Source organism: Lucilia cuprina, chromosome 5 (assembly GCF_022045245.1).
Source record: "Lucilia cuprina isolate Lc7/37 chromosome 5, ASM2204524v1, whole genome shotgun sequence".
Taxonomy (NCBI): domain Eukaryota; kingdom Metazoa; phylum Arthropoda; class Insecta; order Diptera; family Calliphoridae; genus Lucilia; species Lucilia cuprina.
This window is the reverse complement of record NC_060953.1, coordinates 57,299,991-57,324,565: the sequence shown is the minus strand read 5'-3', so window position 1 is coordinate 57,324,565 and position 24,575 is coordinate 57,299,991. Positions and strand designations below refer to the sequence as shown.

At 28.6% G+C, this 24,575-nt stretch overlaps 5 protein-coding genes and 1 long non-coding RNA gene across 6 annotated transcripts; 1 reads left to right on the top strand and 5 right to left on the bottom strand.

The window, feature by feature from the left end:
- Positions 1-336: 336 nt before the first annotated feature.
- Positions 337-19,277, bottom strand: LOC111683769 (NEDD4 family-interacting protein 2). The gene is made up of 2 exons (XM_023445871.2): positions 19,138-19,277; positions 337-1,304 (listed from the first exon to the last, which is right to left on the bottom strand). Exon 2 carries the CDS (start codon positions 1,251-1,253, stop codon positions 474-476), a length of 780 nt encoding a protein of 259 aa, XP_023301639.2. The 5' UTR covers positions 1,254-1,304; positions 19,138-19,277; the 3' UTR covers positions 337-473.
- On the bottom strand, positions 4,473-19,276 carry LOC111683770 (protein spitz). The gene is made up of 2 exons (XM_023445872.2): positions 19,138-19,276; positions 4,473-5,520 (listed from the first exon to the last, which is right to left on the bottom strand). Exon 2 carries the CDS (start codon positions 5,356-5,358, stop codon positions 4,771-4,773), a length of 588 nt encoding a protein of 195 aa, XP_023301640.2. The 5' UTR covers positions 5,359-5,520; positions 19,138-19,276; the 3' UTR covers positions 4,473-4,770.
- LOC111683767 (coiled-coil domain-containing protein 177) lies at positions 9,800-19,273 on the bottom strand. The gene is made up of 2 exons (XM_046951774.1): positions 19,138-19,273; positions 9,800-12,007 (listed from the first exon to the last, which is right to left on the bottom strand). The coding sequence occupies exon 2, from the start codon at positions 11,986-11,988 to the stop codon at positions 10,450-10,452; it is 1,539 nt and encodes a 512-aa protein (XP_046807730.1). The 5' UTR covers positions 11,989-12,007; positions 19,138-19,273; the 3' UTR covers positions 9,800-10,449.
- On the top strand, positions 16,374-18,144 carry LOC124420073. Its single transcript, XR_006941012.1, has 2 exons — positions 16,374-16,545; positions 18,004-18,144. It is a non-coding gene; the product is annotated as an uncharacterized LOC124420073 (long non-coding RNA).
- A 2,029-nt stretch (positions 19,278-21,306) lies between the features above and the next one.
- LOC111683777 (60S ribosomal protein L8) lies at positions 21,307-22,560 on the bottom strand. The gene is made up of 3 exons (XM_023445880.2): positions 22,537-22,560; positions 22,084-22,238; positions 21,307-21,999 (listed from the first exon to the last, which is right to left on the bottom strand). Exons 2-3 carry the CDS (start codon positions 22,219-22,221, stop codon positions 21,367-21,369), a joined length of 771 nt encoding a protein of 256 aa, XP_023301648.1. The 5' UTR covers positions 22,222-22,238; positions 22,537-22,560; the 3' UTR covers positions 21,307-21,366.
- Positions 22,561-23,347: 787 nt separating this feature from the next.
- On the bottom strand, positions 23,348-24,575 carry LOC111683773 (nudC domain-containing protein 3). Its single transcript, XM_023445876.2, has 3 exons — positions 24,371-24,575; positions 23,744-24,312; positions 23,348-23,687 (listed from the first exon to the last, which is right to left on the bottom strand). The coding sequence occupies exons 1-3, from the start codon at positions 24,469-24,471 to the stop codon at positions 23,404-23,406; spliced, it is 954 nt and encodes a 317-aa protein (XP_023301644.2). The 5' UTR covers positions 24,472-24,575; the 3' UTR covers positions 23,348-23,403.

Here is a 24,575-nt window from a genome sequence, read left to right as displayed (position 1 = left end):
CGATAAAAAAGAAAAAAAACCCTATTTGTTTTGTTTAATAATTAAAAATTTTAATAGAACTTTAATAATATAATTTGCGCAAAATTTTGTGGACGAATAAATTTTGAACCACAAAACTTTTACAAGAATTTTTTACAATTGATAAGAATAAAAATAATGAACGATTTTTTAAAGTACTCATGAACTATAACATAATATGTATATTACTCAGACTGAATAACCTTTAAATTTTCATATCTTACAAAAAAAAGAAATGTTTAACTAGAACACAAAAAGAAAAAAATATAAACAATTAATTAAGTTTTAAATAAGTTATAATTAAGATACAAATCAATTGGCAACATATTTTCTTTTATTTCTTTCTTTTTTTTTGTACCTTAGCTTATATAAAATATGTTTCATTGTATATAATAATATATTTCTGTTATTTTTATGTATATTCTCTCTGTCTTAGAACATAAACTAAAGAATTTTTAGTAGAAGAATAATAAACGCTCTTGGGCCGATGTTGATAATAGGCGCCAAGTTCGTTTAATACTAACATATTGTATTAAAGCACGTACACAAATTAAAAACCCAAATGCCATTATTAGCCACCATAACCAGGAATTCTCATGTGAAGCCAAATCCGTAGAATGTTTAACGATTAGAGTCCATTTCGCCAGTGATAAACCAAAGCCAGATAAGGCACCATAACGAGCAGCAATGGTGTGACAGAAACAGGTCAACATTAGAAAACCAATCCAATTGAATAGAAATGCCACCACAAAAGCAGTTATAAACATGATATCGGTGCCCAATAGATTGTTATCACTTGAATTAGTTAGATTCTCCGCTTCGGAGGCATCAATTGCAATGAATGTTAAGCCGGAGGGTGTACCACCATTGCCAGTTGTCGCACCAGGCGGATCACGTAAATTCGCCAGCAATGGATTAGGCGGAGGTGCTAAGGGGGGCGGTTGTAGAGTGTGTGTTGTTAAAAATCCCGGTGGCAATTCTCCATTTAGTGACTTTTCCATTTGCACCTCTTCGTATGTGGGCAGTTTACCATGATGCATGGGTATCTCTGTTAGTGTTGCATGTGTTTGTTGAAGGTTTTGTTGATTCATCAGTGGCATTTGTTGCGATTGTTGTTGTTGTGATGTTAGATTTACATGCGTTGGATTGTTTAATTCATAGGGTGGTGGTGCACTGAAGTCAGCTTTGGGTGGACCCAATTCCGGCTCGGGCGGACCTTGATTATTATCTGGCATTTTTATTATTATTAGTAGTAGTAGTAGTAGTTAATGAAATTGTAGATGTAACTGAAAGGAGATAGTAAATATAGGAAATATTATTTTGAAATACGAATTTAATTAATGTTTCTTAAGGGTCATACCTAAATAAAAGTGTTGAGCACTATCTATCTATCTATCTATCTATCTATCTATCTATCTATCTATCTATCTATCTATCTATCTAACTATCTACCTATCTACCTATCTATCTATCTATCTATCTATCTATCTATCTATCTATCTATCTATCTATCTATCTATCTATCTATCTATCTATCTATGTATTTATCTATCTATCTATCTATCTATCTATCTATCTATCTATCTATCTATCTATCTATCTATCTATCTATCTATCTATCTATCTATCTATCTATCTATCTATCTATCTATATATCTATATATTTATCTTTCTATCTATCTATCAGTCTATCCATCTACATTTATCCAAAATATATGTTTGGATAAATACTTCATATTTAATAATAATATATATCTAAACAGTAGATTGTAAACAGATTTTAAATATACTTAATTATAGAGTATCGGATGATGTAATTGTCTAGATTACAAAAAAACAAGTGAATAACTTTTTTTAAATGACACGTTTTCCTTTTTTCGCAACAGATGTGTTTGGAAAATACACATACAAACGTATGTACTTACAAAATAATAATAAAACCTAATTGTTTAGATATTTACTTAATTTATTTGTTTATTTCGTAACAAAATGTGTGAAAGTAAATATAGAAGATGTCTAATATTTTTTGGTTGACTATTATTTTTAATTTATTTACATTTAGTTTATTTGTATGTATTTGTAAATAAATATTTAGCCCTTAATGTTTAAACCGATTAATTTACCAATTCATTTGCTACAAATGATGTCAACAAATTATAAACTCGGAGACTTTACACACTTTTTTCTCTGAGTTTATTTTCTAAAGGAATGATCTGAACTTATTCCGAATCAGGTAGAATAGAAGTCAGTCAATTGGACTTCCAGATGATAAGTATAACAGATTTTATAAATAAACCGGTCTATGCGCTATTATAACGTCTTAAATATGGCTAAAAACTAAGTTTCACTAAATTTAAGTTTTCATAACATTATTTCAGATCCATCAACAGTTCTAAATTTTTGTCCTAAAAATTTAAAGCGAATATCTTTAAGTGCAGGACAACTTCTATAAAAGACTTTTCTACATTATATGACATTCAGTGTCATCATGCATGATTACAAAATGTTTGTTAACCATTAGAAAATTTAACTTAAACCTATCGGAATAGATACTTATCGATTATTGTTGTTATGTTAACGTCTTTTTAATAAATAGCGATTTCTCTACAATTGTCCAAATCACAATCGGTGTTGTACGGTTGTATCGTAGTATGTCGTAATTTTTTTATTATTGATTTGTATTTGAAATTGTATTTGAAAAATTTTTATGACAAAAAATGCTACAACAAAGCAACATAGATTTTGAATTGGACAAATAAAAGTTTTATAATTACATTAAAAAACAAGTAATATTTCTATATTCGGCTGTGCCGAATCTTATATACCCTTCACCAAGTATGTTTTAAAAAATAGTTTTTATTTATTTTGTATCTCTGAACACATGTCACACATAACATACACACAAACAATTATAAACTGTAGCAGAAAGAAATATTAAGTGTTGTACTGTAATACCACCGTCAAACTGTATTACCACCCTCAAACATATATGAGCTGTATTACCAACATATTACTGCTTTATCTTTTTGTTCTTGTTATACCCTTTACTTTCGTGAGAACAGAACAGCATCTAAGCATAAAAAACCCAGCTGAATAAAACCGAATACATCTCCACATGCACATGTACATCTTTATCCAATTCGCAGTGTTGTTGTTGCTTTTTTAACAAAGCATGAAAAAAATGTGACTTTTTTGATGAAACTTTCAGAGGTTGTCTCGGATTTTTGCTCATATCTCCGTTATTTATAGACCGATTTTGCTGATTTTAAATAGCGATCTTCTCGAAAGCATGTCTAACTGAATTATTGAAGATTCGGATCTCGTCGATATCTGGGGATCTCTAAAAACTGATTTCAACAGACAGACAGACGGACTCCGCTATCTATAAGGATCCAGAATATATATACTTTATAGGGTCGGAAAATTATATTATAGAAATTACAAACGAAATGACAAACTTATATATACCCTTCACACGGAGGTGAAGGGTATAATAAACTCAATTTTGTTGCTCTCACATACATAACACCCTGTATTAATCAGGTTATGTATATATTCTACAAGTTATTGACCAATAAATTGTGTATACAAGAAAAGAGCAAGAGAGTATAAAGAAAACAAGATGCTGACTGACTGCTGATGATAATAATAAAAATAAATTAATAAAACAAATTTTCAATATAATGTTAATTAAATTAATACTTGTTGTTTATTTGTTGTTGTTAGGTATATAAAGTATTATTTATTCACTACTAAAAGTAATAGTATGCAATAACGTACATTATATTGTATAACGCTGCCTATGCGTGTATGTATGTGAAGAATATTATTATAATTTTATGAAATATAATTAATAAAATTAAATAATTCGTTGTTGTTCGTAGGGGGAAACAAAATGCAAAGTATATTTTTTTTGTGTAAAGATGTAAAAGGAAATAGAAGATTAAATATTAAATACAACAGCTATTAAATAAAAGCTAATAAACTGTTTTAATGTCTTTTATAGTTTAAAAGTTAATAAAAAGAAATACTTTTTTTTAATAAATTAATTAAAATTAAATGTTATTAAAACAATAAAAAGCTGCCAAAAGAAATTATTTTTTTAAAGAAAAACAATTATGTATAATAAATAAAAAGAACATATAAATAAATACATAAAAACTTAGCACAAGATTTAAAGTTAAACAGTTTGAAGAGAAAATGTTTAAATAAAAAAAAATACAATAATTTAATTAAACATAAACAAAAGTAGTTGTTTTAAAATTAAAAAATAATAATAACTTAGATTTTTATTTAGGATAAGAAACCTATTTCTTAAAATTTTCTCTGTATACAGTTAAAAATGTTTTGCGCGTTTTTTTTTTAATTGAAATAAAATTGTTGTAAATTTTTTTTATAATTTATAAAATTTTTTAATTTTGTGCAATAAAATTTTTAATTTTAAACAATTGTCAAGAAGTCCTAAACTTGTTTTTTTTTTATAAAATAAGGCAAATTTTTATTTTGATTTAATTTAGAAAAATTTCAGAAATTTTTGAAATTTGTGTTTTTTTTTAGATTTTTAACGTCTGCTAACGTTTTGTCATCAAAAGTGTTAACTGGAGGATTTTTTTGTGTTTATTTAAACTTTAAGTTAAATTAAACATTAGAAAAAAACTGTCACAATTTAAAAAAAAATAATTGTAATAAAAAGCAATAAATAAGTTTTAACTAATACTACAGCAAATTTAGTAATTTAGCAAATTTCTCGCTTTAACGTTTAAATGCCGATGATAGGGGTAAAACTTGATAATGATGAGGACCAAAAGGTCGCATTTCAGGTATTTTCGTAATGCCATCCACCTCATCCATGCCGGCATTTTCATGAGCCATTGTTGAACTTTCGCTTAATTTAAGTTTTTGCTGTTTCTCATGACGTATGTAAAGTGAAAAGCAAAGAACGAGCATAAATATTAAAGCTAGAGTAGCACCACTTGCTATACTAGCTGTTTCCAACATGGCACGTTGCCTTGTAGGTAAATAACTACCATCGATTTCTTTATATTCACAGCGTGGACCCATATAACCATTAGCACATTCACAATTGTAGAGTACTTCATTGTGAATTTCCACTTTAAAGCAGGTGGCATCATTTAGACAATACCAGGCCGCATAGGGCGGTGGACAATTTAAAATGGGGAATGTTATATTAGGCCTTGGTGTTGTCATCGGTGCCATGGTCGAGGGCATGGTGGGCCTGGGTTTAGGTGCTGCTCTTGAAGAACAACCCTGACATACTGTAGCCATTGTTATCATAAGTTTTATTATATAAAAAACTTTAAATTCTTTCATCATATTCATGTTGCTGTTGGTGACTTTAAAAAGTTTCGTTTCGTTTTCTAATTATTTAATTTTCTTTATATTAATAAATCCAACATTTTATTCCAGATGTTGTCGTCATATATAGTTTTCGTTTATTTTTCGTTTGTAAGTGTTTCTTTTTTTAACACAAAATGAAAAAGGCTGAAAATTAATACAAAATTTTTTAAATTAATGAAATGAAAAACAAAAAAATTTATTTAAAAAAAAACAAATAGTTTATTTTAATTTAAACTTATAAAAATGCATTTAAAATAATAAATAAAATTATAATTAAAGTTTTAAAGCAGCATTTATTTATTAATCGTTGACCAAGTTTTGCAAAAAAAAAGAGTAACGAGTGTTATACATCAATCAATCAATTCCCAACCAAAAAGGTCCCTGTTTATTAGCGTTGACTTTGTTAGTTGTTTGCGAGTTTAAGCCTTTAGAGAATGAGAGAGGGAGAGAGAGCGCGCGAGTAGCAAGTAGCGTGCAACCTATTAAAGAAAGTAACGAACTAAATGCATTAAAATTACATTAAACAAACAAATAGAAACATTAAAACTGTGGACTAATCACAAAATATTTGGTATTTACCTGCTGATATTTTCTATTCTTTTTTTCTTAATAAACACAACTTTAATATACATAATTTTGTATATATTTCAAAAATATATTTAATTAACACAACCAAACTTTTTTCACACTTTACTTATATCAATTATGAATTTATTTTAAATGTTAAGCAATTTTAAAATAACAATTTCCTCTCGTTAGCATTTAAGTCATTATTTTATCACGATGATGTCACTTACAAATAGAGAGTTAAAGAATTATATTTTGCTTACAAAGAAGTTGTTGAGTAAGTTGTTTTGTTTTTAATAATAAAAAGGAGGCAGTGAGAATTAATGTTCTATTCACTGCACCACTGATTAGCTATCTTATTGCGCGCTAAATAAGGGTTTTCAGATAAAAAGTTGATATTTCTTTTTTATAAAACACAATTTTTAACACGCAATAAAAAGTGCAAACAAAATAACAAAGCCGAAAATAAAATACTTCTTTATCAGATGAAAAGATACTCATTACTCGAGTACTACAAAGTAACCAGACAGCAAGTAAATAGTCATTGACAAGTAAGTGGTTATGGAAGTACAACCCATTACCGGGTTTTTGCTATGAACTTTTGCAATAAGAAACTAGTATGAATGTATGATCGGACATAGCCGACCAGTCAGTATGTTTAAAAATGGGTATGATTAAAAAATGAAGCTTTGGATTTGTTTTTTAACTTTATTCCGGAAAATTTTTACTCAAAAGACATTTTTTACAAGAGGGCTCAAAGGAGAGTAGGGGAAAATATGGGCCTATCCTTATAAATGTTGATAGTGGAATTCACGTCTACTTCAAACTTATTTATGTAGAACTTAAAAATGTTATTAGTGTTTATAGGTTAATTTTGACCTTCAAGTCAATTTGTGAAGGAAGTTTGTATGAGGGATAGGGTCAAAAAGTCCTATAAAACTAAGTTTTGCCGACTTTTGTTTACATAATAGAACATTTAACTTAATTATGAGCCCAAATGCCCTATTCGGGGGTACGGTTGTATGGACCGATTTTATCCACTTTCCATAGACTTCGCCCTTGGGCCAAAAAAAAGAGTGTGTGCCAAATTTCATACAATTATCTTGTACCTTGGTTTAAATGGACAGTCAGCCAGCCAGACGGACGGATGGACATAGCTTAATCGACTCAGAAAACATGTTGCGAATCATGTTATTTGAATAAGGTGTAGTTTTGGGATTACTCCGATGCATGTAGGGATTACATCGTTCTCACTTAGGACTTCATAGAGTTATATGGAATATATTTTTCCCATATATATATTTCGATTAGTTTCGAATGTTGTTGCTGTTGTTGTAACACGTTGGCTGTAACTGGATGTTCTTCACTGGGAAAAAATAACTTCCGGTTTATACAGCTGTTGCCTTGAATACCACAAATTTTCTATATAAAAACATTATCTAAATTAATCTACATATTTATAGAAAAATTTACTCTGAATCAGACAACCTGTTTATTTGAAAAGTAGCTCTTAGGTTTCTTAGTACTCACTTAAACTACGCTTAACTTGCTGTTAGATTAAACTCGGAACAAATTTAAGCGGACTTTAACCGATGATTGTGTTTTTCAGTTTTGGATTTAAGTTCAGTTAACATTGTTAGTATTGCCAACTTTAAAACATAAACAATAAACAGCTGTTTTTGAAAATAACAGCTGTAAAATGAAAAATGTTGGAAAAATGTTAAATAAACATTTAAAAAAATAATAAATAAAACAAAACAAAAATTAAAATATTAAGTTTTTGTTCTTCCGAAATCATTGTTTTATTGTTTTTGTTAATTGTGTATTTTCTCTTATAACTTAAGATTAATTGGCCAATAACACTCAGTTAAACTAATATAATAAGTAATGTTACTGTCTATTGAAAAACATATAATAAATTAGGTTTAAACAAAGAATGTAGATTATCTTTATCTGAAAACCCCGCCCATAATAAGGCAAGTTTTCTATAGAAGAAGATGATTTATATCAGACAAACTTTTCATAAGAAAATTTACTTTAAATCGGACAACCACATTAAGGAATGTTTATTATAAAGGAAATGTTTGTCTGAAACTGACATCTTTTTAAGACTTTTAAGAGAAAGTTCCTCTATAGAAAAACTTGACAAGACTAGACAATAATGATGTTTTAAATCCACTGACATTTGTCTGTTTAAACATGACAAAAGAATATTTCCAAACAAATTAAATAGACATGTTAAATATCTATATACGTTACTACGTCATTCAGCTATCTCAATAATATATACATTGTATAAATACATACATATATAGCTCCTTTGTATACATTCTAACACCCTTCGTTGGGGGGTTTTTATTTTTAAAATCAAACTCCAATACATAGACACAAAATAAAAAAATGGGCAATATATAAAAATAAACTCTATACAATTACCAACTGACTAAATATAAAATAAACAATAATTACCATGAAATTCCTAAATTAACCAAAAAACAATGCATATTGAAGGAAAACATTTGCACGTTATATTTACGTTCATATGTAAGTGTATGGAAAAAAATATTAGAAATTTACTGTTTATTTCGATTGTAATGAAAACAATCAACGAACTGAAATAAACAAAAACAATGGTATTTTAAATGTATTAATTTAATGTGGTGGTAGATAATAAAACAGTGATGATATGATATGGCACGATAAGGTTAATTAGATGATTAATAAGTGAGTAAACGAAAATATCATAAAAAAATTCTTTAAACAAATTTGTTTTTATTTTTTTAACAATAGAGATTAATTGTAGATATATTTTTAAGGAATTTGTCGAAATTAATAACAATTTTTTTTATATCCTACACCACTTTAGTATGGAGAGTATATTGGGTTTGTGCTGATCTTTGTAACATACAAAAATATTCATCCAAAAGTATACCTTAAAGTATACCAATCGGCTTAGATTAAACTCGAAACAAATTTAGGCAGACTTTAACCGATGATTGTGTTTTTCAGTTTTAGATTAAAGCTCAGTTAACTTTGTTAGTATTGCCAACTTTTCACTCAAAAACATAAACAATGAACAGCTGTTTTTTGCAAACATTACTTTTGTAAAATGGAAAATTTTTTTTGTTAAATTAACATTTAAAACTATAATAAATAAAACAAAACAAATTAGAAAATTGCAATTTACATAAAATATAAAGTTTTTGTTCTTCCGAAATCGTTGTTATATTGTTTTTGTTAATTGTGTTTTCTCACTTATAACTTGAGTTTAATTGGCCAATTACACTCAGTTAAACTAAGATAATAAGTAACGTTACTGTTTACTGAAAAACACAAAATATATGTTAAACTAGGTTTAACCAAATAATGAAGACTATCTTTATCAGAAAAACTCGCCCTTAGAATCGTTTTCTGAGTCAATTAAGCTATGTCCGTCCGTAAGTCTGGTTGTCCATGTAAACGTTGTGCGCAAGGTACTGGTCGTAATTTTGAATATAATTGGGTGAAATTTGGCTCACACTCGTTTTGTGGACCAAGGACGAAGCCTATTGAAAATGGATAAAATTTCGCCCCCCGAATAGGCCTTTGGGCTCATAATTTAGTTAAATGTTTTCTTATGTCAGCAAAAGTCGGCAAAACTTAGTTTTATGAAACTTTTAGTGACATTACCGATTTTTGTAATGATCGGGCCTCATTTGACCCTAGCCCCCATACAAAATCCCTTCACAAATTGACTTGAAGGTCAAAATTCACCTATAAACACTAATAACACTTTCGAAATTCTACATAAATAACTTTGAAGTAGACGTGAATTCCTCTACCAACATTTATAAGGATAGGCCCATATTTTCCCCTACACCCCTTTGAGCGCTCTTGTTAAGTTAACTGAATCAGGACAACATTTTCTATAAGAAAAAGTTATAGGAAAGTATTCAGAATTAGAGTAATTATAGAAAAAATTGTCAAAATCAGAGGATCTTTTTTAAATGGAAGCAGAGCTTCTTAATCAAAGCAACATGTCCTTAAGAAAGCTGTGTGTGAATTAGAGTAACTTTTGTTATAGAAAAGTTGTTTAAATAAGAGTAACATTTCCTATAGAAAGTTGCATGAAATTGAGCTTCTTCTTGCATAGAAATTATGTCCATGTGTGACAAAATTTCTTAATCACAACATTTTTTCCTATGGTAAAGTTGTCTGAATAAGATCAAGTTTTTCTATAAAAAGTTAACTGAATTATAGCAACTGAATTAGATCATCTTTTATATACAAAGATTCTTCGAAACAAAGTTACATTTTTCTTTAGAAAAGTTGATGGGATCAATAACTTTTTTTATACAAAAAATATAATTTTTTGACCACCTATTATAATACTCACTATAAATATCACATCAGCCTATAAAATTCCAAAGAAAAATTGCCACTGAAGTTTTTAAAATTTTCATTTCATATTTATTTCACGTAACTAATAATCTTTTTGAACTTAGTGCTTTAAAGCTTAATTCGTTTTTAAAACGGACGATCAAGTAACAATTTACTTAAAGTATGTTGAGAATTAATGCCCACATTATTTGCTCCAACTCCTGTACCGAATAGGGAAACACCCGTTTCGGGAGTTACCGATGAGCGTACAATATCTCTTAAGCTTTTTGAAAGTTTAGCAGTTTTACGTATACATTCATTACGTTGTTGTTTGCTTTCAACAAAATGTTGTGAACGACAACGTTTGCGAGATATTTGCTTTTTCAGTTGTTCACGTTTTAATTGTTCATTTAACTGCACCTCACGCCAATGTTCCTCATGTTGCAATTGTTCTATATAGTTGTCATAGCGTAAACGTTTCAAATAGTTTTCTAACATTTTATTGCGTATATGATCGGCTCGCTTAAGACGTTCGGTTAAACGTTGACAGGTTTCACTTTTACGCAATAGTTCGTCTAGATTTTGTTCTTCTTGATGTAGATTAACACATTCGATTTTACGCAATTCCTCACAGCGTTTTTGATTGACCGCCATGTCACGTTCTATACGCAAACTTTGTAAACGTTTCTTAGTGCGATCATCTTTTTGCTGTAGTGATTCCTTTAAACGTTTTAATTCCTCTAAATCACGTTGAGCAATATCGTTGAGACGGGCTTTCGTTTGAAGATAATCCTGAAATTGTTTGTCTCTTACCGCCTTTTTATATTCTTCCATTTGTTCACATTTTAAAAGTTCGCGTTCATAACGTTCATTCTCCCAATATTTACGTGCTAGCCAAGCATTCTCTTTGGCTAAAGCCTGTTCGGTACGTTTTGTGGCCATGCGATTAAGAATGCGTTTATCGTGATCAGGTACTTTAGTGTAGGCCTCTTTAATGGTAGGAGCCAAACATAAATTGGCCATTGATTCACTAAGTCTTATGGGCGCAAAACTATTGTCGGTATCATCTAGATAGGAAAAGGAATAATGTGTTTGAGGCAGTGTTGCTATAGTCCTGGAAGTATTAAGCATAGTATCCTTCTGAGTCTCTGTAGATTTGCCTACAATTTCTAAATTCGTTAAATTTTTATCATCCAGTGAGGTTAAGAGATTTTGTAATATTTCACAATCTCTAGTATAATAACGTTCTGAACATTGACTTTGACTCCTGGGCAAACCAACACTTTTTGAACGTTTCTTGCCTTTACGTTTCTTACGTATATCAGAGTCTCTGGATTTTCTGGCAAAAGTTAAGTTTTCATTTGGCAGTTGTGTTTCATTGGAATATTTTTTATTGGATTTAACTTTAACACTTGGTTTTGTAGTTGGTGGTGTGGAAGCACTTATCTTTTTCTTTACATTTGTCTTCAACACTTCAACTGGCAGTAACTTGTCTTGTATATTCTTAATGTCCTTGATTTCCTTTAGGCAGCATTCCTCCGTTTCACTACGATGACTATTATAACAATCACAATGACATATATCACAGCAACTATCAGCCAAAGGCAGTGTTTCTAATTTTTCCAATAATTTAAGATGCTCCTCGATACGTGTTTCGCTTAGCGAATAACGTCTTTTTGAACTCATTGCTATCGAGTTTAACTAACTAAAAACATTATAAAATTCTTTTTTCAATTTTTTACACATTTAAATTAGCTTGTTTCTTTTTCGTTTTACTACCAACCAAGAATTTGGGTTAATTGTTAAATTTTTAAACTATTGCAAATTATATTAGTTTCAGCCATTACTTTTCTATGGCTCGCTGTCCTTTTTTTAATGTAAAATTGTATTTTTTTTAAGGTTGGTTAGGAATTTTTACACAAATAGATAAATAAGTAGAAGAATTTCGTTAGCTGCTTTTAACTTTATTTGTTGGTTTCTTATTGATTTCCTGTTGAGTTACCATGACAACGGGTCATATTACAACTTATACACTTTTCTAATGTCGAAATGTCAAGATGTTATAGTGAATGACAAAATAAAGAGTACATTATGTATGCTTATGTTTAAAAGAACGTGTCAATTGTTCTTAAAAATCCATATTTAAATTTGTGCCTTGTGTTTCTATCAAAAAAGTTGTTTTATTAAAGGCAAAAGTTTTTTCAGCAAAAGTTTTTCAATAAAAAATAGTTTTATTCAATTTACTACGGAATATTTGTCTGATTAACAGCAACTTTTCTAAAGAATAGTTGCCTGTTTAAGAGCAACTTTTTATGGAGAATAGCTGTCTGTTCAAGAGCAACTTTTTCTAGAGACCAGTTATCTGTTTAAGAGCAACTGTTTTACTGAAAACTTGTATGATTCAGAGCTACTTCTACTATGGAGAAGTTCTTAGAACAAACTCTCTCCTATAGAAAAGATTTCAGATTCAAACTATTTTTTTATAGAAAATTTGTCTGATAAATAGCAACTTTTCCCACAGAAATTTTACTGATTTAGAAACACTTTTTCTACATAAAAGTTGTCAGATTACGAACAATTTTTTCTACAGAAAATTTTGTCATATTTATAGCAACTTTTCCTAAAGAAGAGTTTCAGAACAAATTCTCCTACAGAAAAGTTGTCAGATTTAGAAAAAAATTTTAATATAGAAAAGTTGTCTAATAAATTGCAACTTTTTCTACAGAAATTTTGCTGATTTAGAACAACTTTTTCTACATAAAAGTTGTAAGTTTTAGAAAAGCTTTTCCTACTGAAAATTATGTCAGATTCTTAGCAACTTTTCCTAAAGAAGAGTTTCAGAACAAAATCTCCCATAGAAAAGTTTTCACATTCAGAAAAAATGTTAATATAGAAAAGTTGTCTAATAAATAGCAACTTTTCCTTCAGAAATTTTTGCTGATTTAGAACCACTTTTTCTACATAAAAGTTTTCAGATTACGAACAACTTTTTCCACAGAAAATTTTGTCAGATTCATAGCAACTTTTCCTATCGAAGAGTTTCAGAACAAATTCTCCTATAGAAAAGTAGTCAGATTCAGAAAAAATGTTAATATAGAAAAGTTGTCTGATAAACAGCAACTTTTCCTACAGAAATTTTACTGATTTAGAACCACTTTTTCTACATAAAAATTGACAGATTACGAATAACATTTTCTACAGAAATTTTTGTCATATTTATAGCAACTTTTCCTAAAGAAGAGTTTCAGAACAAATTCTCCTATAGAAAAGTTGTCAGAATTAGAAAAAATTTTAATATAGAAAAGTTGTCTAATAAATAGCAACTTTTCCTACAGAAATTTTACTGATTTAGAACCACGTTTTCTACATAAAAGTTGTCACATTTAGAACAACTTTTCCTACAGAAAATTATGTTAGATTCATAGCAACTTTTCCTAAAGAAGAGTTTCAAAACGAATTCTCATATAGAAAAGCAGTCAGATTCAGAAAAAAATTTCCTCTAGAAAACTCTGATAAATAGCAGCTTTTTCTACAGAAATTTTGCTGATTTAGAACCACATTTTCTACATAAAAGTTTTGAGTTACGAACAACTTTTTCTGCAGATAATTTTGTCAGACTCATAACAAATTCTCTTATTGAAAAGTTGTCAAATTCAGAACATTTTTTCCAATAGAAAAGTTGTTCTACATAAAAGTTGTCAGATTACGAACAATTTTGTCAGATTCATAGCAACTTTTCCTATAGAAGAGTTTCAGAACAAATTCTCCTACAGAAAAGTTTATCAGATTCAGAAAAAATTGCTTTTCCTACAAAAATTTTGCTGATTTAGTAACACTTTTTCTACATAAAAATTGTCAGATTACAAATAACTTTTCCTACAGAAAATTTTGTCAGATTTATAGCAACTTTTTCTAATGAAGAGTTATCTATTTCAAATTAACTTTTCCTTAAGAGAAGTTTTCTGATTCAAAACAATTTTTTCATATAAAAAAGTTATCTGATTCAAATCAATTTTTCCTATAGAATAGTTATCTAATTCTGAGCAAAATTTTCAATAGATCATTTCTATAGTACTAATAAACAGCTTTTAATTATATATAAACGCCCATTAATGCAAACACTTTAAATAATCATAGATTGCACATACACATTTATAACAGACAAATTTAATATCCATCAGTAGAACGTGACCCATACAAAATAGATTATTGTAATAATGCCACCTTTTAAATAAGCTCATCTGAAGTATGTACTTCAAATGTGAATAAAAAGAAAAGAAAATAATGTCAATAAAAAAATTAACTAAATCTATTTTTAATAACAAAATAAGAATAAAATAACAAGAAAATAAAAAAGACCACATCTGCTTTGAAGAGCTACAGGGGTAGAAAAAATAAGGCAAGAGTAAGGACCACACACAACTATTTATATACCTATGTTTATTAGGTCTGCTTTTAAAATAAGGTCCTAAAAAGTGAATTAAATCATTTTAAAACTATTGTTTTTTTATTTAAAAGATTATAAATAAGAAAAAAATGAAAAAGCTGAAAAAAAACAAATTTTAAAAATTTCTCACACTTATTACACTGAGCAGACCTAATAAACATACACATTTACATGAATATGTAGACCGACCACAAAAGAAATGAAACCACTTACATCCACACCGAACAATATGTAGAAAAGCAAAAGAAAATAAAAAACGTGATAAAAAGCTTAGAATCGAAAAATATATTACTGCTATGTACTACTATATGTTTGTTCAAAACAATGAAAACGGAAGTTATATTGAGAGAGCAGGTGTTTTTTTTAACAAGATAAGAAATTAAAAAAAATATAAATTTTAAACAAGTAGAAAGAAATTTACTTATAACAAAATATGATGAAATTTATATAGATTTAATAAAAAATAATTCTACACTAAACATTCTAAACTAAATATTGAAAAATAAATATATTATAGGAAACTTGTTTATTATTATTGCAAACCTTATAAAGAGACTAGCATACCCTGGGTGCTTCGCTACCCTATGTTCAATATCGTAAAAATATCAAAAAGTACCATCGGAAAAACGAAAAAGTACAAAGATCTCTTTCAATAAATTCTCATTTAATAAGGACCGTGTGTTCCGGTTAACCACTATAAAGAATCCATTTGAATAATAGAAAAGTACCAAATAGCCCCCACTTACAGAATATTATTCAGTCAAGACCATGTATGTTAAAATTAATGTTCCTAGGTTGAATATTTTAGAAACTTAAAAAAGTACAATTTATGAGATAAAAAGTACTAAAAAGTTCTCTCTTAAAGAATCTTATTCAATGAGGACTGTGTATGTTTAATAATCATGAGTTTTCGAGTTCATATTAAAGAACATACAAAGAGTATCATTTGAAGGATGAAAAAGTACCAAAAATGGAATAAAATTTACCTAAGTGGAAAGTACTAATAAAAAGAATACAATTTTCCCCTTTTCGCTTAGAAATATAGTTTTTCGAGAATTAAGTTTACAAAATGTTCCGTATTTAAATCTACATATATATCAAGGATAAAACTCAAACGATTCAAATCTGCATTCATTTGTTCCAGAAAAATAATGTTTTCAAAAGATACCAAACAATTTACTCGAATTTGGTCCTATATAGGACGAAAAAGTTTTATAAATGTGCTAAAAAAAAGTACCATAAATACAGTTTTCTACCTTTTACACCCAAAAAGGACTGATTTTTAAAAAAAGTACGAAACAGGTCTCTCATAATTTTGAGAGATGTATCCAAAATATTTAGAAAAATTTGATTATGTTAATTAGGTCAAAAGTTGTAAGGGCCAAAAAAAGGTACCAAAATCGCCTTTGTTACACATTTTTACTCCTTAAAAGTACGAATTTCAAAAAAGTACCAGATACCCATCTGCACATTTTAAGAGTAGATACAGGTGCATTTAAAATTTTTCTTGTTTAACTAATATTGTGTAAGATAATAAAGAAAACCTGTTTTACCCGTTTTTTTCCATTTTACCCTTAAATGTGCAAATTTTCAAAAATCCCTCCTTATTGGATTTACATAACCAAAAACACATCTACTGTCAAAATTTCATTATTCTAGGTTCAGCCGTTTGGGCTGTGCGATGATGAATCAGTCAATCAGTAACGCTACTCTTTTTATATAGGGTAAATGTACCAGTAGTCGGCAGTTTAACGTTTTGCTCTTTTTCAAACTATCCCCCTAAAGAGTCGGAAAATGTTATTACGATAATTTTTATTTATTACAATTATGTGTTTAGTTAAGTTTTAGATCCACTTAACATTTTTGAAAAACAAATAACTATTTTTTAGTAATTTGCAAATTTTGTTAAAAACACGAAATTTTCCAGTAGTCGGCACCAGTGTTCCTAAGTACGGCAAAAAATGTCCCTATAGTCGGCAGTAGATTTTTTGTTTGGAAAAAAGGCATAATTATATAGAAAAAAGTGTTAAATACAAAATTTTCAAAGAAAATGGTTAATTAAATTTTTTCCATAGAATTATCTGTAATAATATAGTTTTTTTCTGTAGAAAAATATCTTATAAACATAATTATAATTGTAATAATTATACATAAGATTTTTTCTATAGAAATTGAGTTATACAAGCAATTTTCTATACAAAATTATAATTTTTGTTAGAGAAAAAAGTAATTTTTTTATAGGGAAAAGTCTTATATGTACTGTTTTTTAAAGAAAATCTTGTATAAAAATATGCAATTTCCTATAGGAAAAAATTAAACATAAGTTTCGTAGAGGATATTATAATAAGAAAACTTTTCTATAGAAGAATTGTCATATTAGAAATTTACTATAGAAAAAAACTGTTATACTCATAATGTTTTTTGTAGAAAAACAGTTGAGAAGCAATCTTTGTTAGAAAAATTTTAATATACAAAAGTTACACATAATTTTTATTTAGAAAATTATATTCTGTAGAGAAAATGTTAATCATCTATAGAAAAAGCTATTATTGAACTAATTTTCTATTTAAAGAATTGGGTATACACACAATTTTTAATTTTTAATAAAAACTGTTATACACATAATTTTTTGTATAAAAAATTGTTATACTTAAAATTTTCTATAGAAAAAATTGTATACACATAATTCCCTATAGAAACAAATTTTGTACAATCAATCTTCTATAGAGAAAATTGTAATACACATAAATTTTTATAAAAAAAAGTGTTATACATAAATTTTCTTTACAAAAATAACTCGTATACATATAATTTTTGAAGAGAAAAATGTTATATACAAATTTTTTATAATAATATACCCAATTTTCTATAGAGAAATTAAAAATTTTAAAGTGCCGACTATAGAATGCTTATGTTCGAACTTAATACCCAGCAGTCGGCACTTCGATGCCGACTATAGAAAATCATAGAAAATTTTTGTCCCTAATGGCGGCAGGGTTAAAATTACAAAAAAAATTATTTTTAAATAACTTTTTCACTTTAAAATGAATATTTCAACTGTTTTCTTTCATTAAAACCAATTTTTGTCAAATAAATCATTTAATTTAATATTAATATTCACTTGTTTAAGGTGGCACTAAAACTAATCTTTTTTTAAGAAAACTGACAGTACTGAAAAAGCTAAAAAGGTGTCACTAAATAATGTCAAATAGTGACGAAATTATTCATCCTACTCAAATTTACTCATTTCATAGATCAAAAACACCATATTTTTTATCAAATAAAGGTGGACCCTTAATAAATTTGAACTGTTTCTCGTAATTATTTACAATTTTATTTAAAAAATGCCGACTACTGGGTCATGCCGACATTAGGTGCATTTACCCTATATAGAAGATTGCAAACCTTATAAAGAGATAATTATAGTATCGTTTTAACGGTAATCGTTTGTTGTGTGAAGTATGGCGAAATGATGTCAACGGTAGTTTGAAACTAGGTTACCATGATTGTATTCCTTTTCGACAGATCTAGTATCATATATTATAGTTAATTACTACTTTTACCAATGAGGCAGGGTTTTTGAATACCTAATAGAAAAGTTGTCAAAGTAACTTTTCCTATGGAAAACTTGTCTCAGTCAGAAAATCATTTTCACAGAAAAGTTATATCAATCAACTTTTTTCTAAATAAAAACTTTCTAAACTAAAAAAAACTTTTTCTATAGAAAATTTTACTTTCTACAGAAGAGTTGATTCATATTGAAAAGTTGTTTAATTCAAAGCAAGTTTTCCTATAGAAAAGTTATCTGATTCAGAGCATATAAAATCGCCTATACAAATTAAATGTAAACTCGGCAGCTCTGAATTACCAGTAAATCGTTTTAATTTATGACATTTTTTTAATGTGGGGGTAAAAACAACAATAAAAGATATACAAATATAACAGAAACAAACAAAAAAAAACAAAACAAATGAGACAACAAAACTCTTAATAAGAAGAATTCTAGACAAGGGCAAATAAATTTAAAATAATAAACTAGATTTTTATCTTAAGACTTGCAGTATGCAATGTTAATTTTAGCTATTAAGTTACAAAATTATAAATCTAAATTTATCTTTGTAATATGTAGTATTTCATCATGTTAATAAAAACATAATTTTATTTTCGTCAAAAAGCAAAATAGGACTGAATATGACGAGTGTCATAACAACAACAACAATAATATCAGAATCTCTCCCCACCTTACACCCCTTTACAATGTTTTTTTTTTTATTTTCACTATTTGTGTTTTTTTTATAAATAACATAAATATTTGCTCCCATATTCCTTGTGTATAATTTTATAATATTCTATATATTTTTCTCGTTTTTATTTATTTTTGTATTCACCTTTTTTTCTCACTCCTCCTAAAAACACCTTTTTTCACTGCTGTTTTTCTCAGTTTAGTTGGATCTGCGTGATTTTATTTATTGTGTGTGAGTGTATGTTTGTGTATATACACACATAAATGTACGTAATTATTTTGCTGTTGTGTTTTACACTTGTAATTTTTGCAGTTTTCACTTTTTTCGTTTCTTTCTTTTTTGTTCAGGTAATGTTTCTCTAATAATTACTATACAAATTTTTTCACCGTTTATCGCTAATTACAAATAAATTTATTATTTTTTTTTTAGTTTTATTTTGAGCGAAAACAATTGTTAAATACACATCACAACTTTTTTTCGTTCCAATCTGACTAACTGTATGTTAGATACTTAAAAGTCATGAGTATTTTGGTTACTAAATACTCGTAACCGATTACTTTTTATGTATGAATATTCATTTTGAATGGGTTGTATTTTTAAGTATGAATTAAGTGGGTCAATTTGTAATGAAATAAATTTCATGTGAAAAATTTCAAAACAAAGTATACAGAGATGTCACTTTTGACATTTGAAAAAGTCTAAAATCAGGTTTTTTTGATTTTGAAATAGTTTAATTAGAAGAGGTATATAAAATACAGCTAAAAAAATCATTAAAATCGTTTTGTACGAAAGAGAGAAGAAAAAAGTTTTAGAATAGAATAGTTTTCAAAAGATTTTGTTACAGGGACTCTCGAAAAATTGATTTATTGTTAATAACACTGTCTAGAATGTTGTTATTGCCATAATATCAATAGAAATTATATTACAGACTAAAATTTGTATCGGTTGATACTTGGCCATAGTTCTCATATAAATTTCGACTCCGAAAATCAATTAAAAGAAACGTTTATTAAGAAATATCCAAATCGTATTAAAAGTATGAAATCCTCCTATGAAAATCAATTAATCGTATTTACACGAACAGATGTCGTACCTATACAGTAAAACATTATATAACTTATATTTGGATCGGACCATAGCTGGTCATAGCTCCTTTATAAAGGACACTTAATGATGTAATCGGAACAAAACATATATTGTTGGGTCCGGATCTTCTACACAATATCCACGTCCGAACTTTACGTTACCGTCAATAAAACATGAATTAATATCTTATAAAACATAATATAAAAGAAATCATATACCCATGCTATATATGTCCTAAAAGGCTCAGTTATAATAAATTAAGAAATCGTTCTATATATAGTTATAGCTCTAATCCAATCCAATAGTGCTTTTTTCCGAAGTTTACATAATAATTAATAACTAATGTCTTAATTATGATGATATTGGGACAAAATTCTACTTGAATGTGTTCCACACATAATATGCAATCAAAAACATTTTCTAATCGGTCCATTTTTATACCCTACACCACTATAGTGTGGAGGATACAGCAATCGGCTCAGAATCTCTCTCTGTCCGTCCGTCTGTCTGTCCATGTAAACCTTGTGCGCACGTTGCAATTTTCAAGATAATAAGTTGGCACATACTCTTTTCTGGGTTCAAGGACGAACTATTGAAAATGGTTGAAATCGGACTTATTTCGCCTATGCCCCATACAACCGTACCCTCCCGAATCGGGCCTTTAGGCTCATAATTACGTTTAATGTTCTATTATGTCAACAAAAATCTGCAAAACTTACGCTATATAGAACGATACATGACACTACTAATTTTTATAGTAATCGGGCCTCAATTGACACTAGAACCCAAACAAACTCCTCTTCGGAAAATGTCTTGAAGGTCAAAATTTACTTATAATTTCTAATAAAACGTTCAAATCTACATAAATAACTTTGAAGTAGACGTAAATTCCTGTACAAAAATTTATAAGGAAAGGCCCATATTTACCCTTACTCCCCTATGAGCCCTCTTGTAGAAAATCAATTTTTTTTGTCAATAAAACGTAAAAATATTCCACATAACGCTAAAAGAACAAATTAAATGCTTAATTTTTTTAAATTATCCACTTTTTAACATACTGACTGGTGTAGGGTATCATATAGTTACAATTTAAATAAAATAATAAATTTTTTTTGTAGGAAAAGAATTGTTGTAATTCATTTATCATCTTTATTTTAACATAAAAACTTAATTCTTATCAACCGTACTGATGGCATAAAACACCAGTAAACAAAGATGTTATTATTGTTGTTGTTGTTAATCTTTGATATCAAATCAATTGATATTTTTATAAAATTACTTAGCAATCTATTTATCCTTGGAATCACCCTTGCCACCACGAATTCTACCAGTACGACGGGCAGCAATAAGACCGACCTTACGACCAGCAGAGGTACCACGCTTAACTGTGGAAGCCTTACCAATATGTTGATGGTTACCACCACCGTGAGGATGTTCAACGGGGTTCATAGCAACACCACGTACCTTAGGCCAGCTGTTACGCTTAACCTTGTATTTGTGGTAGGCACGACCGGCCTTCAAGATGGGTTTGTCGATACGACCACCACCAGCTACGATACCGACCATAGCACGGTTAGCGGAGGGGACAACTTTCTTGGCGCCAGAGGGCAACTTGACACGAGTCTTCTTGGTGTCGGGGTTGTGAGCAATGACGGTAGCGTAGTTACCAGAGGTACGAGCCAAACGGCCACGATCACCGGTCTTCTCTTCCAAATTGCAGATGATGGTACCTTCAGGCATTTGAGATACGGGCATAACATTACCGATTTGGAGGGTAGCTTTACGGCCGCAGTAGACGAATTGACCGGTGTGCATACCTTCGGGGGCAATGAAGAGTTCCTTGCGGATCTTGTAACGGTAAGGGTCACGGAAGTGGACTACAGCCAAGGGAGCACCACGGCCGGGATCGTGGATGATTTCCTAAAATATAAACAAAAACAAAACTTGTTAGCAACCCACACCTTGACATAGAAAATCAAAATTTTCAATTTTAAAAAAACCTACCTTGACAACACCGCGAATGTAGCCATTACGTTCAGCGAAATCCAAAGATCTCAATTTAGCAGCGCCTTTACGGTGATGTACGTGGGCCTTGAAGACAGACCCAGCACCTTTACGTTGTGCACGAATAACACGACCCATTGTGTGGCTTTAGTTTTCTAAAATAAGTCACAATAGAAAATAGAAATATTAACTTTTGTACTCTTGGGTAGAAAGCATTAAAAGACAATTTCATTGTTGGAATTCATTTATAAAAGCTTATTCTGTATATTTCAAACTTTTTGTTTACAAGTATTTTTCGTAACATTTTTTCTAAAAGTTTAAGTGAAAATTCACAAAATATTAACGTTGCACTTTTAATAACATTGTGTTTTTGTACATTTTTCATTTAAATTTTATAGATGGCTTTATAATTTTCATATTTTTAAAGATTTAATTTTAACACACAACACCTACCAAAAAGCCTGCTAAAAAAGAAAAGAAAGAAAAGGAGGAAGAAAAACGGCTGTCAAAGTTGTCAAACGGTGGTTTGGTAGTACGGCAACACTTTTTTCCAACATGTGGCAATATTTAAATAAAAGTAATGCCAAGTTCTGGTAGTTGGCAATATTTAGAGATGCCAATATGTAAAAGCAAATATACTGAAAGTAATGAAAATAATAAAATTATTTTATACAAATTTTAATTAATCTCAGATTTTTAATTAGTGTAAAACTTATTTTTAAATAATTTTTATAAAATTTTATAATAGTTGAGTATTTTTAAAAAGATTTTCAAAAACGTACAAATTTTTAATGAAGTCTTCTAAATGTTACCAAACAGTTTAAAGTTTTCGAAAAAGTCTTGACTAATTCTCTATTAAAAAATTTCTACAAATATTTTTTTGTTAATAACCTTTTTTTAATATTTTTATGTTCAAAATTTTATTATTTTTTTTATAAAATTAATTTTTTGAAAATTTTTTGTTTAAAGCTTTTATGTTTCGAACATTTGAAGTTATATTCGAAAAAAGAAAAATTGATTTAAAATATATATATATGTTTACCCTGTGGTTTGTGAACTCGAAAAAAAAATTTCAAAGCAAATTGGAATAAACGACATTTATTTGAATTTTCTTGGTTTGTGCTCAAACTAAACTAAAACAGTAAACAAATTATAAAATACTTAAAAAACTTTTTTCGATTTTTCAAAAATTATTTTAAAACAATTTCTTAATTGAAAAAATACCAAAAATTATTTTAAGAAAGTTAAAAAAAAATTTACAATATTTATAGAAAAAAGATTCTCTTTATTTTTGGATAATGTTTACTTAACCGTTTCTCTTTAATTAAACTTAACTACTGATGGATCAAACGGTTGTCCCTTAAAAGGAGATCCCTCAGCATTCCAAGCTTGTCGTAAACGGGCCATTTGTTCACTTTCGCTTAAGGGCAAAGTTTTTAAGTCTTGTGTTTGTTGCGACTGTTGCTGTAAATGTAACTTTTCTATTTCATTTTGAGTATCTGGCGAATAATCATTTAAAGGACGTTCAGTATCAACTGCTTTTATATCAATAGCCGATATATCACTTAAAAATAGCTTATCCCACCAACATTCTTTAAGTTTATCTGTAACAATTCAGTTAGTGAAAACTTATTTTTTTATTTATTAAAAAACAACCTACCAAAATTTATAACCAGTTTTCCATCCGTTATGCTCCAAAGTACATCATTGTGTCTGTATTTATCCCACGTTTCGGCATCAATTAAAGTTTCTTCTTTGGGCAGTAAGGTTTTCACTGTCATTCTATTTGTTTTCAATAAGACTTTAACATGTTTTGCAATTTTTACTTCTTTAGGTAGGAGTACCTGTAGTTCTACATCTTTTAAAGTCTGTGACCAACAATAGTTTTCAAATAGCGAACCATTTTTGTAGTCATCCTCATTAAATTTTATAGTATTCGCAGAAATTTCATTTTTATTTTTTGTTTCCAACATTTCAATATCATTCTGTTTAATTGCATCTACCGCGGGATCCATATTGTTTAAATTTCCATCATTAATTTCTTCCGACATAATTTCCACTTCTTCTGCTACCACTTGCGGTACGTCTACTATTAGATCCCTTGTCAGTTTTGGTTCTTCCATTTTGTGTTCATATTTTTGCATACAACTCATTAAAATTTGTTCCTTATCACCTCTGGGGAAGCCTATTTTATCATCTTTTGTTTTTTGTATATGAAAGAAGTCTGTGCTAAATAAAAGCAAATATTATTCTTATTTCATTGAACATTTTTGTAGGGCGAACTTACTTTCTGCTCATAAAACCAAAAACTGCATCTAAAAATCCGGTTAAAGATTTGCGTTCCTCTAGGATTTCTCTTAATATACAATCGGAACGTGCGTGTTCCATTTTTTTTATTAATAAAAATAAAAAATACTAATTAGTCTATGTTTTTATAATTTCTACAAGTTTCTTTGCTTGTTTTGTTTATTAACTAAGGTGTTGCCAAAAGT

Excerpts from the sequence above, each read along its gene's own strand:
- LOC111683773 (XM_023445876.2), bottom strand. The coding sequence starts at position 24,471 with ATGGAACACGCACGTTCCGATTGTATATTAAGAGAAATCCTAGAGGAA. Across the intron at positions 24,313-24,370 it reads TTTGGTTTTATGAGCAGAAA|CACAGACTTCTTTCATATAC; the intron begins GTAAGTTCGCCC and ends GCTTTTATTTAG. Across the intron at positions 23,688-23,743 it reads AAAACTGGTTATAAATTTTG|ATAAACTTAAAGAATGTTGG; the intron begins GTAGGTTGTTTT and ends GAATTGTTACAG.
- LOC111683769 (XM_023445871.2), bottom strand. The coding sequence starts at position 1,253 with ATGCCAGATAATAATCAAGGTCCGCCCGAGCCGGAATTGGGTCCACCC.
- LOC111683767 (XM_046951774.1), bottom strand. The coding sequence starts at position 11,988 with ATGAGTTCAAAAAGACGTTATTCGCTAAGCGAAACACGTATCGAGGAG.
- LOC111683777 (XM_023445880.2), bottom strand. The coding sequence starts at position 22,221 with ATGGGTCGTGTTATTCGTGCACAACGTAAAGGTGCTGGGTCTGTCTTC. Across the intron at positions 22,000-22,083 it reads ACATTCGCGGTGTTGTCAAG|GAAATCATCCACGATCCCGG; the intron begins GTAGGTTTTTTT and ends TTTATATTTTAG.
- LOC111683770 (XM_023445872.2), bottom strand. The coding sequence starts at position 5,358 with ATGAATATGATGAAAGAATTTAAAGTTTTTTATATAATAAAACTTATG.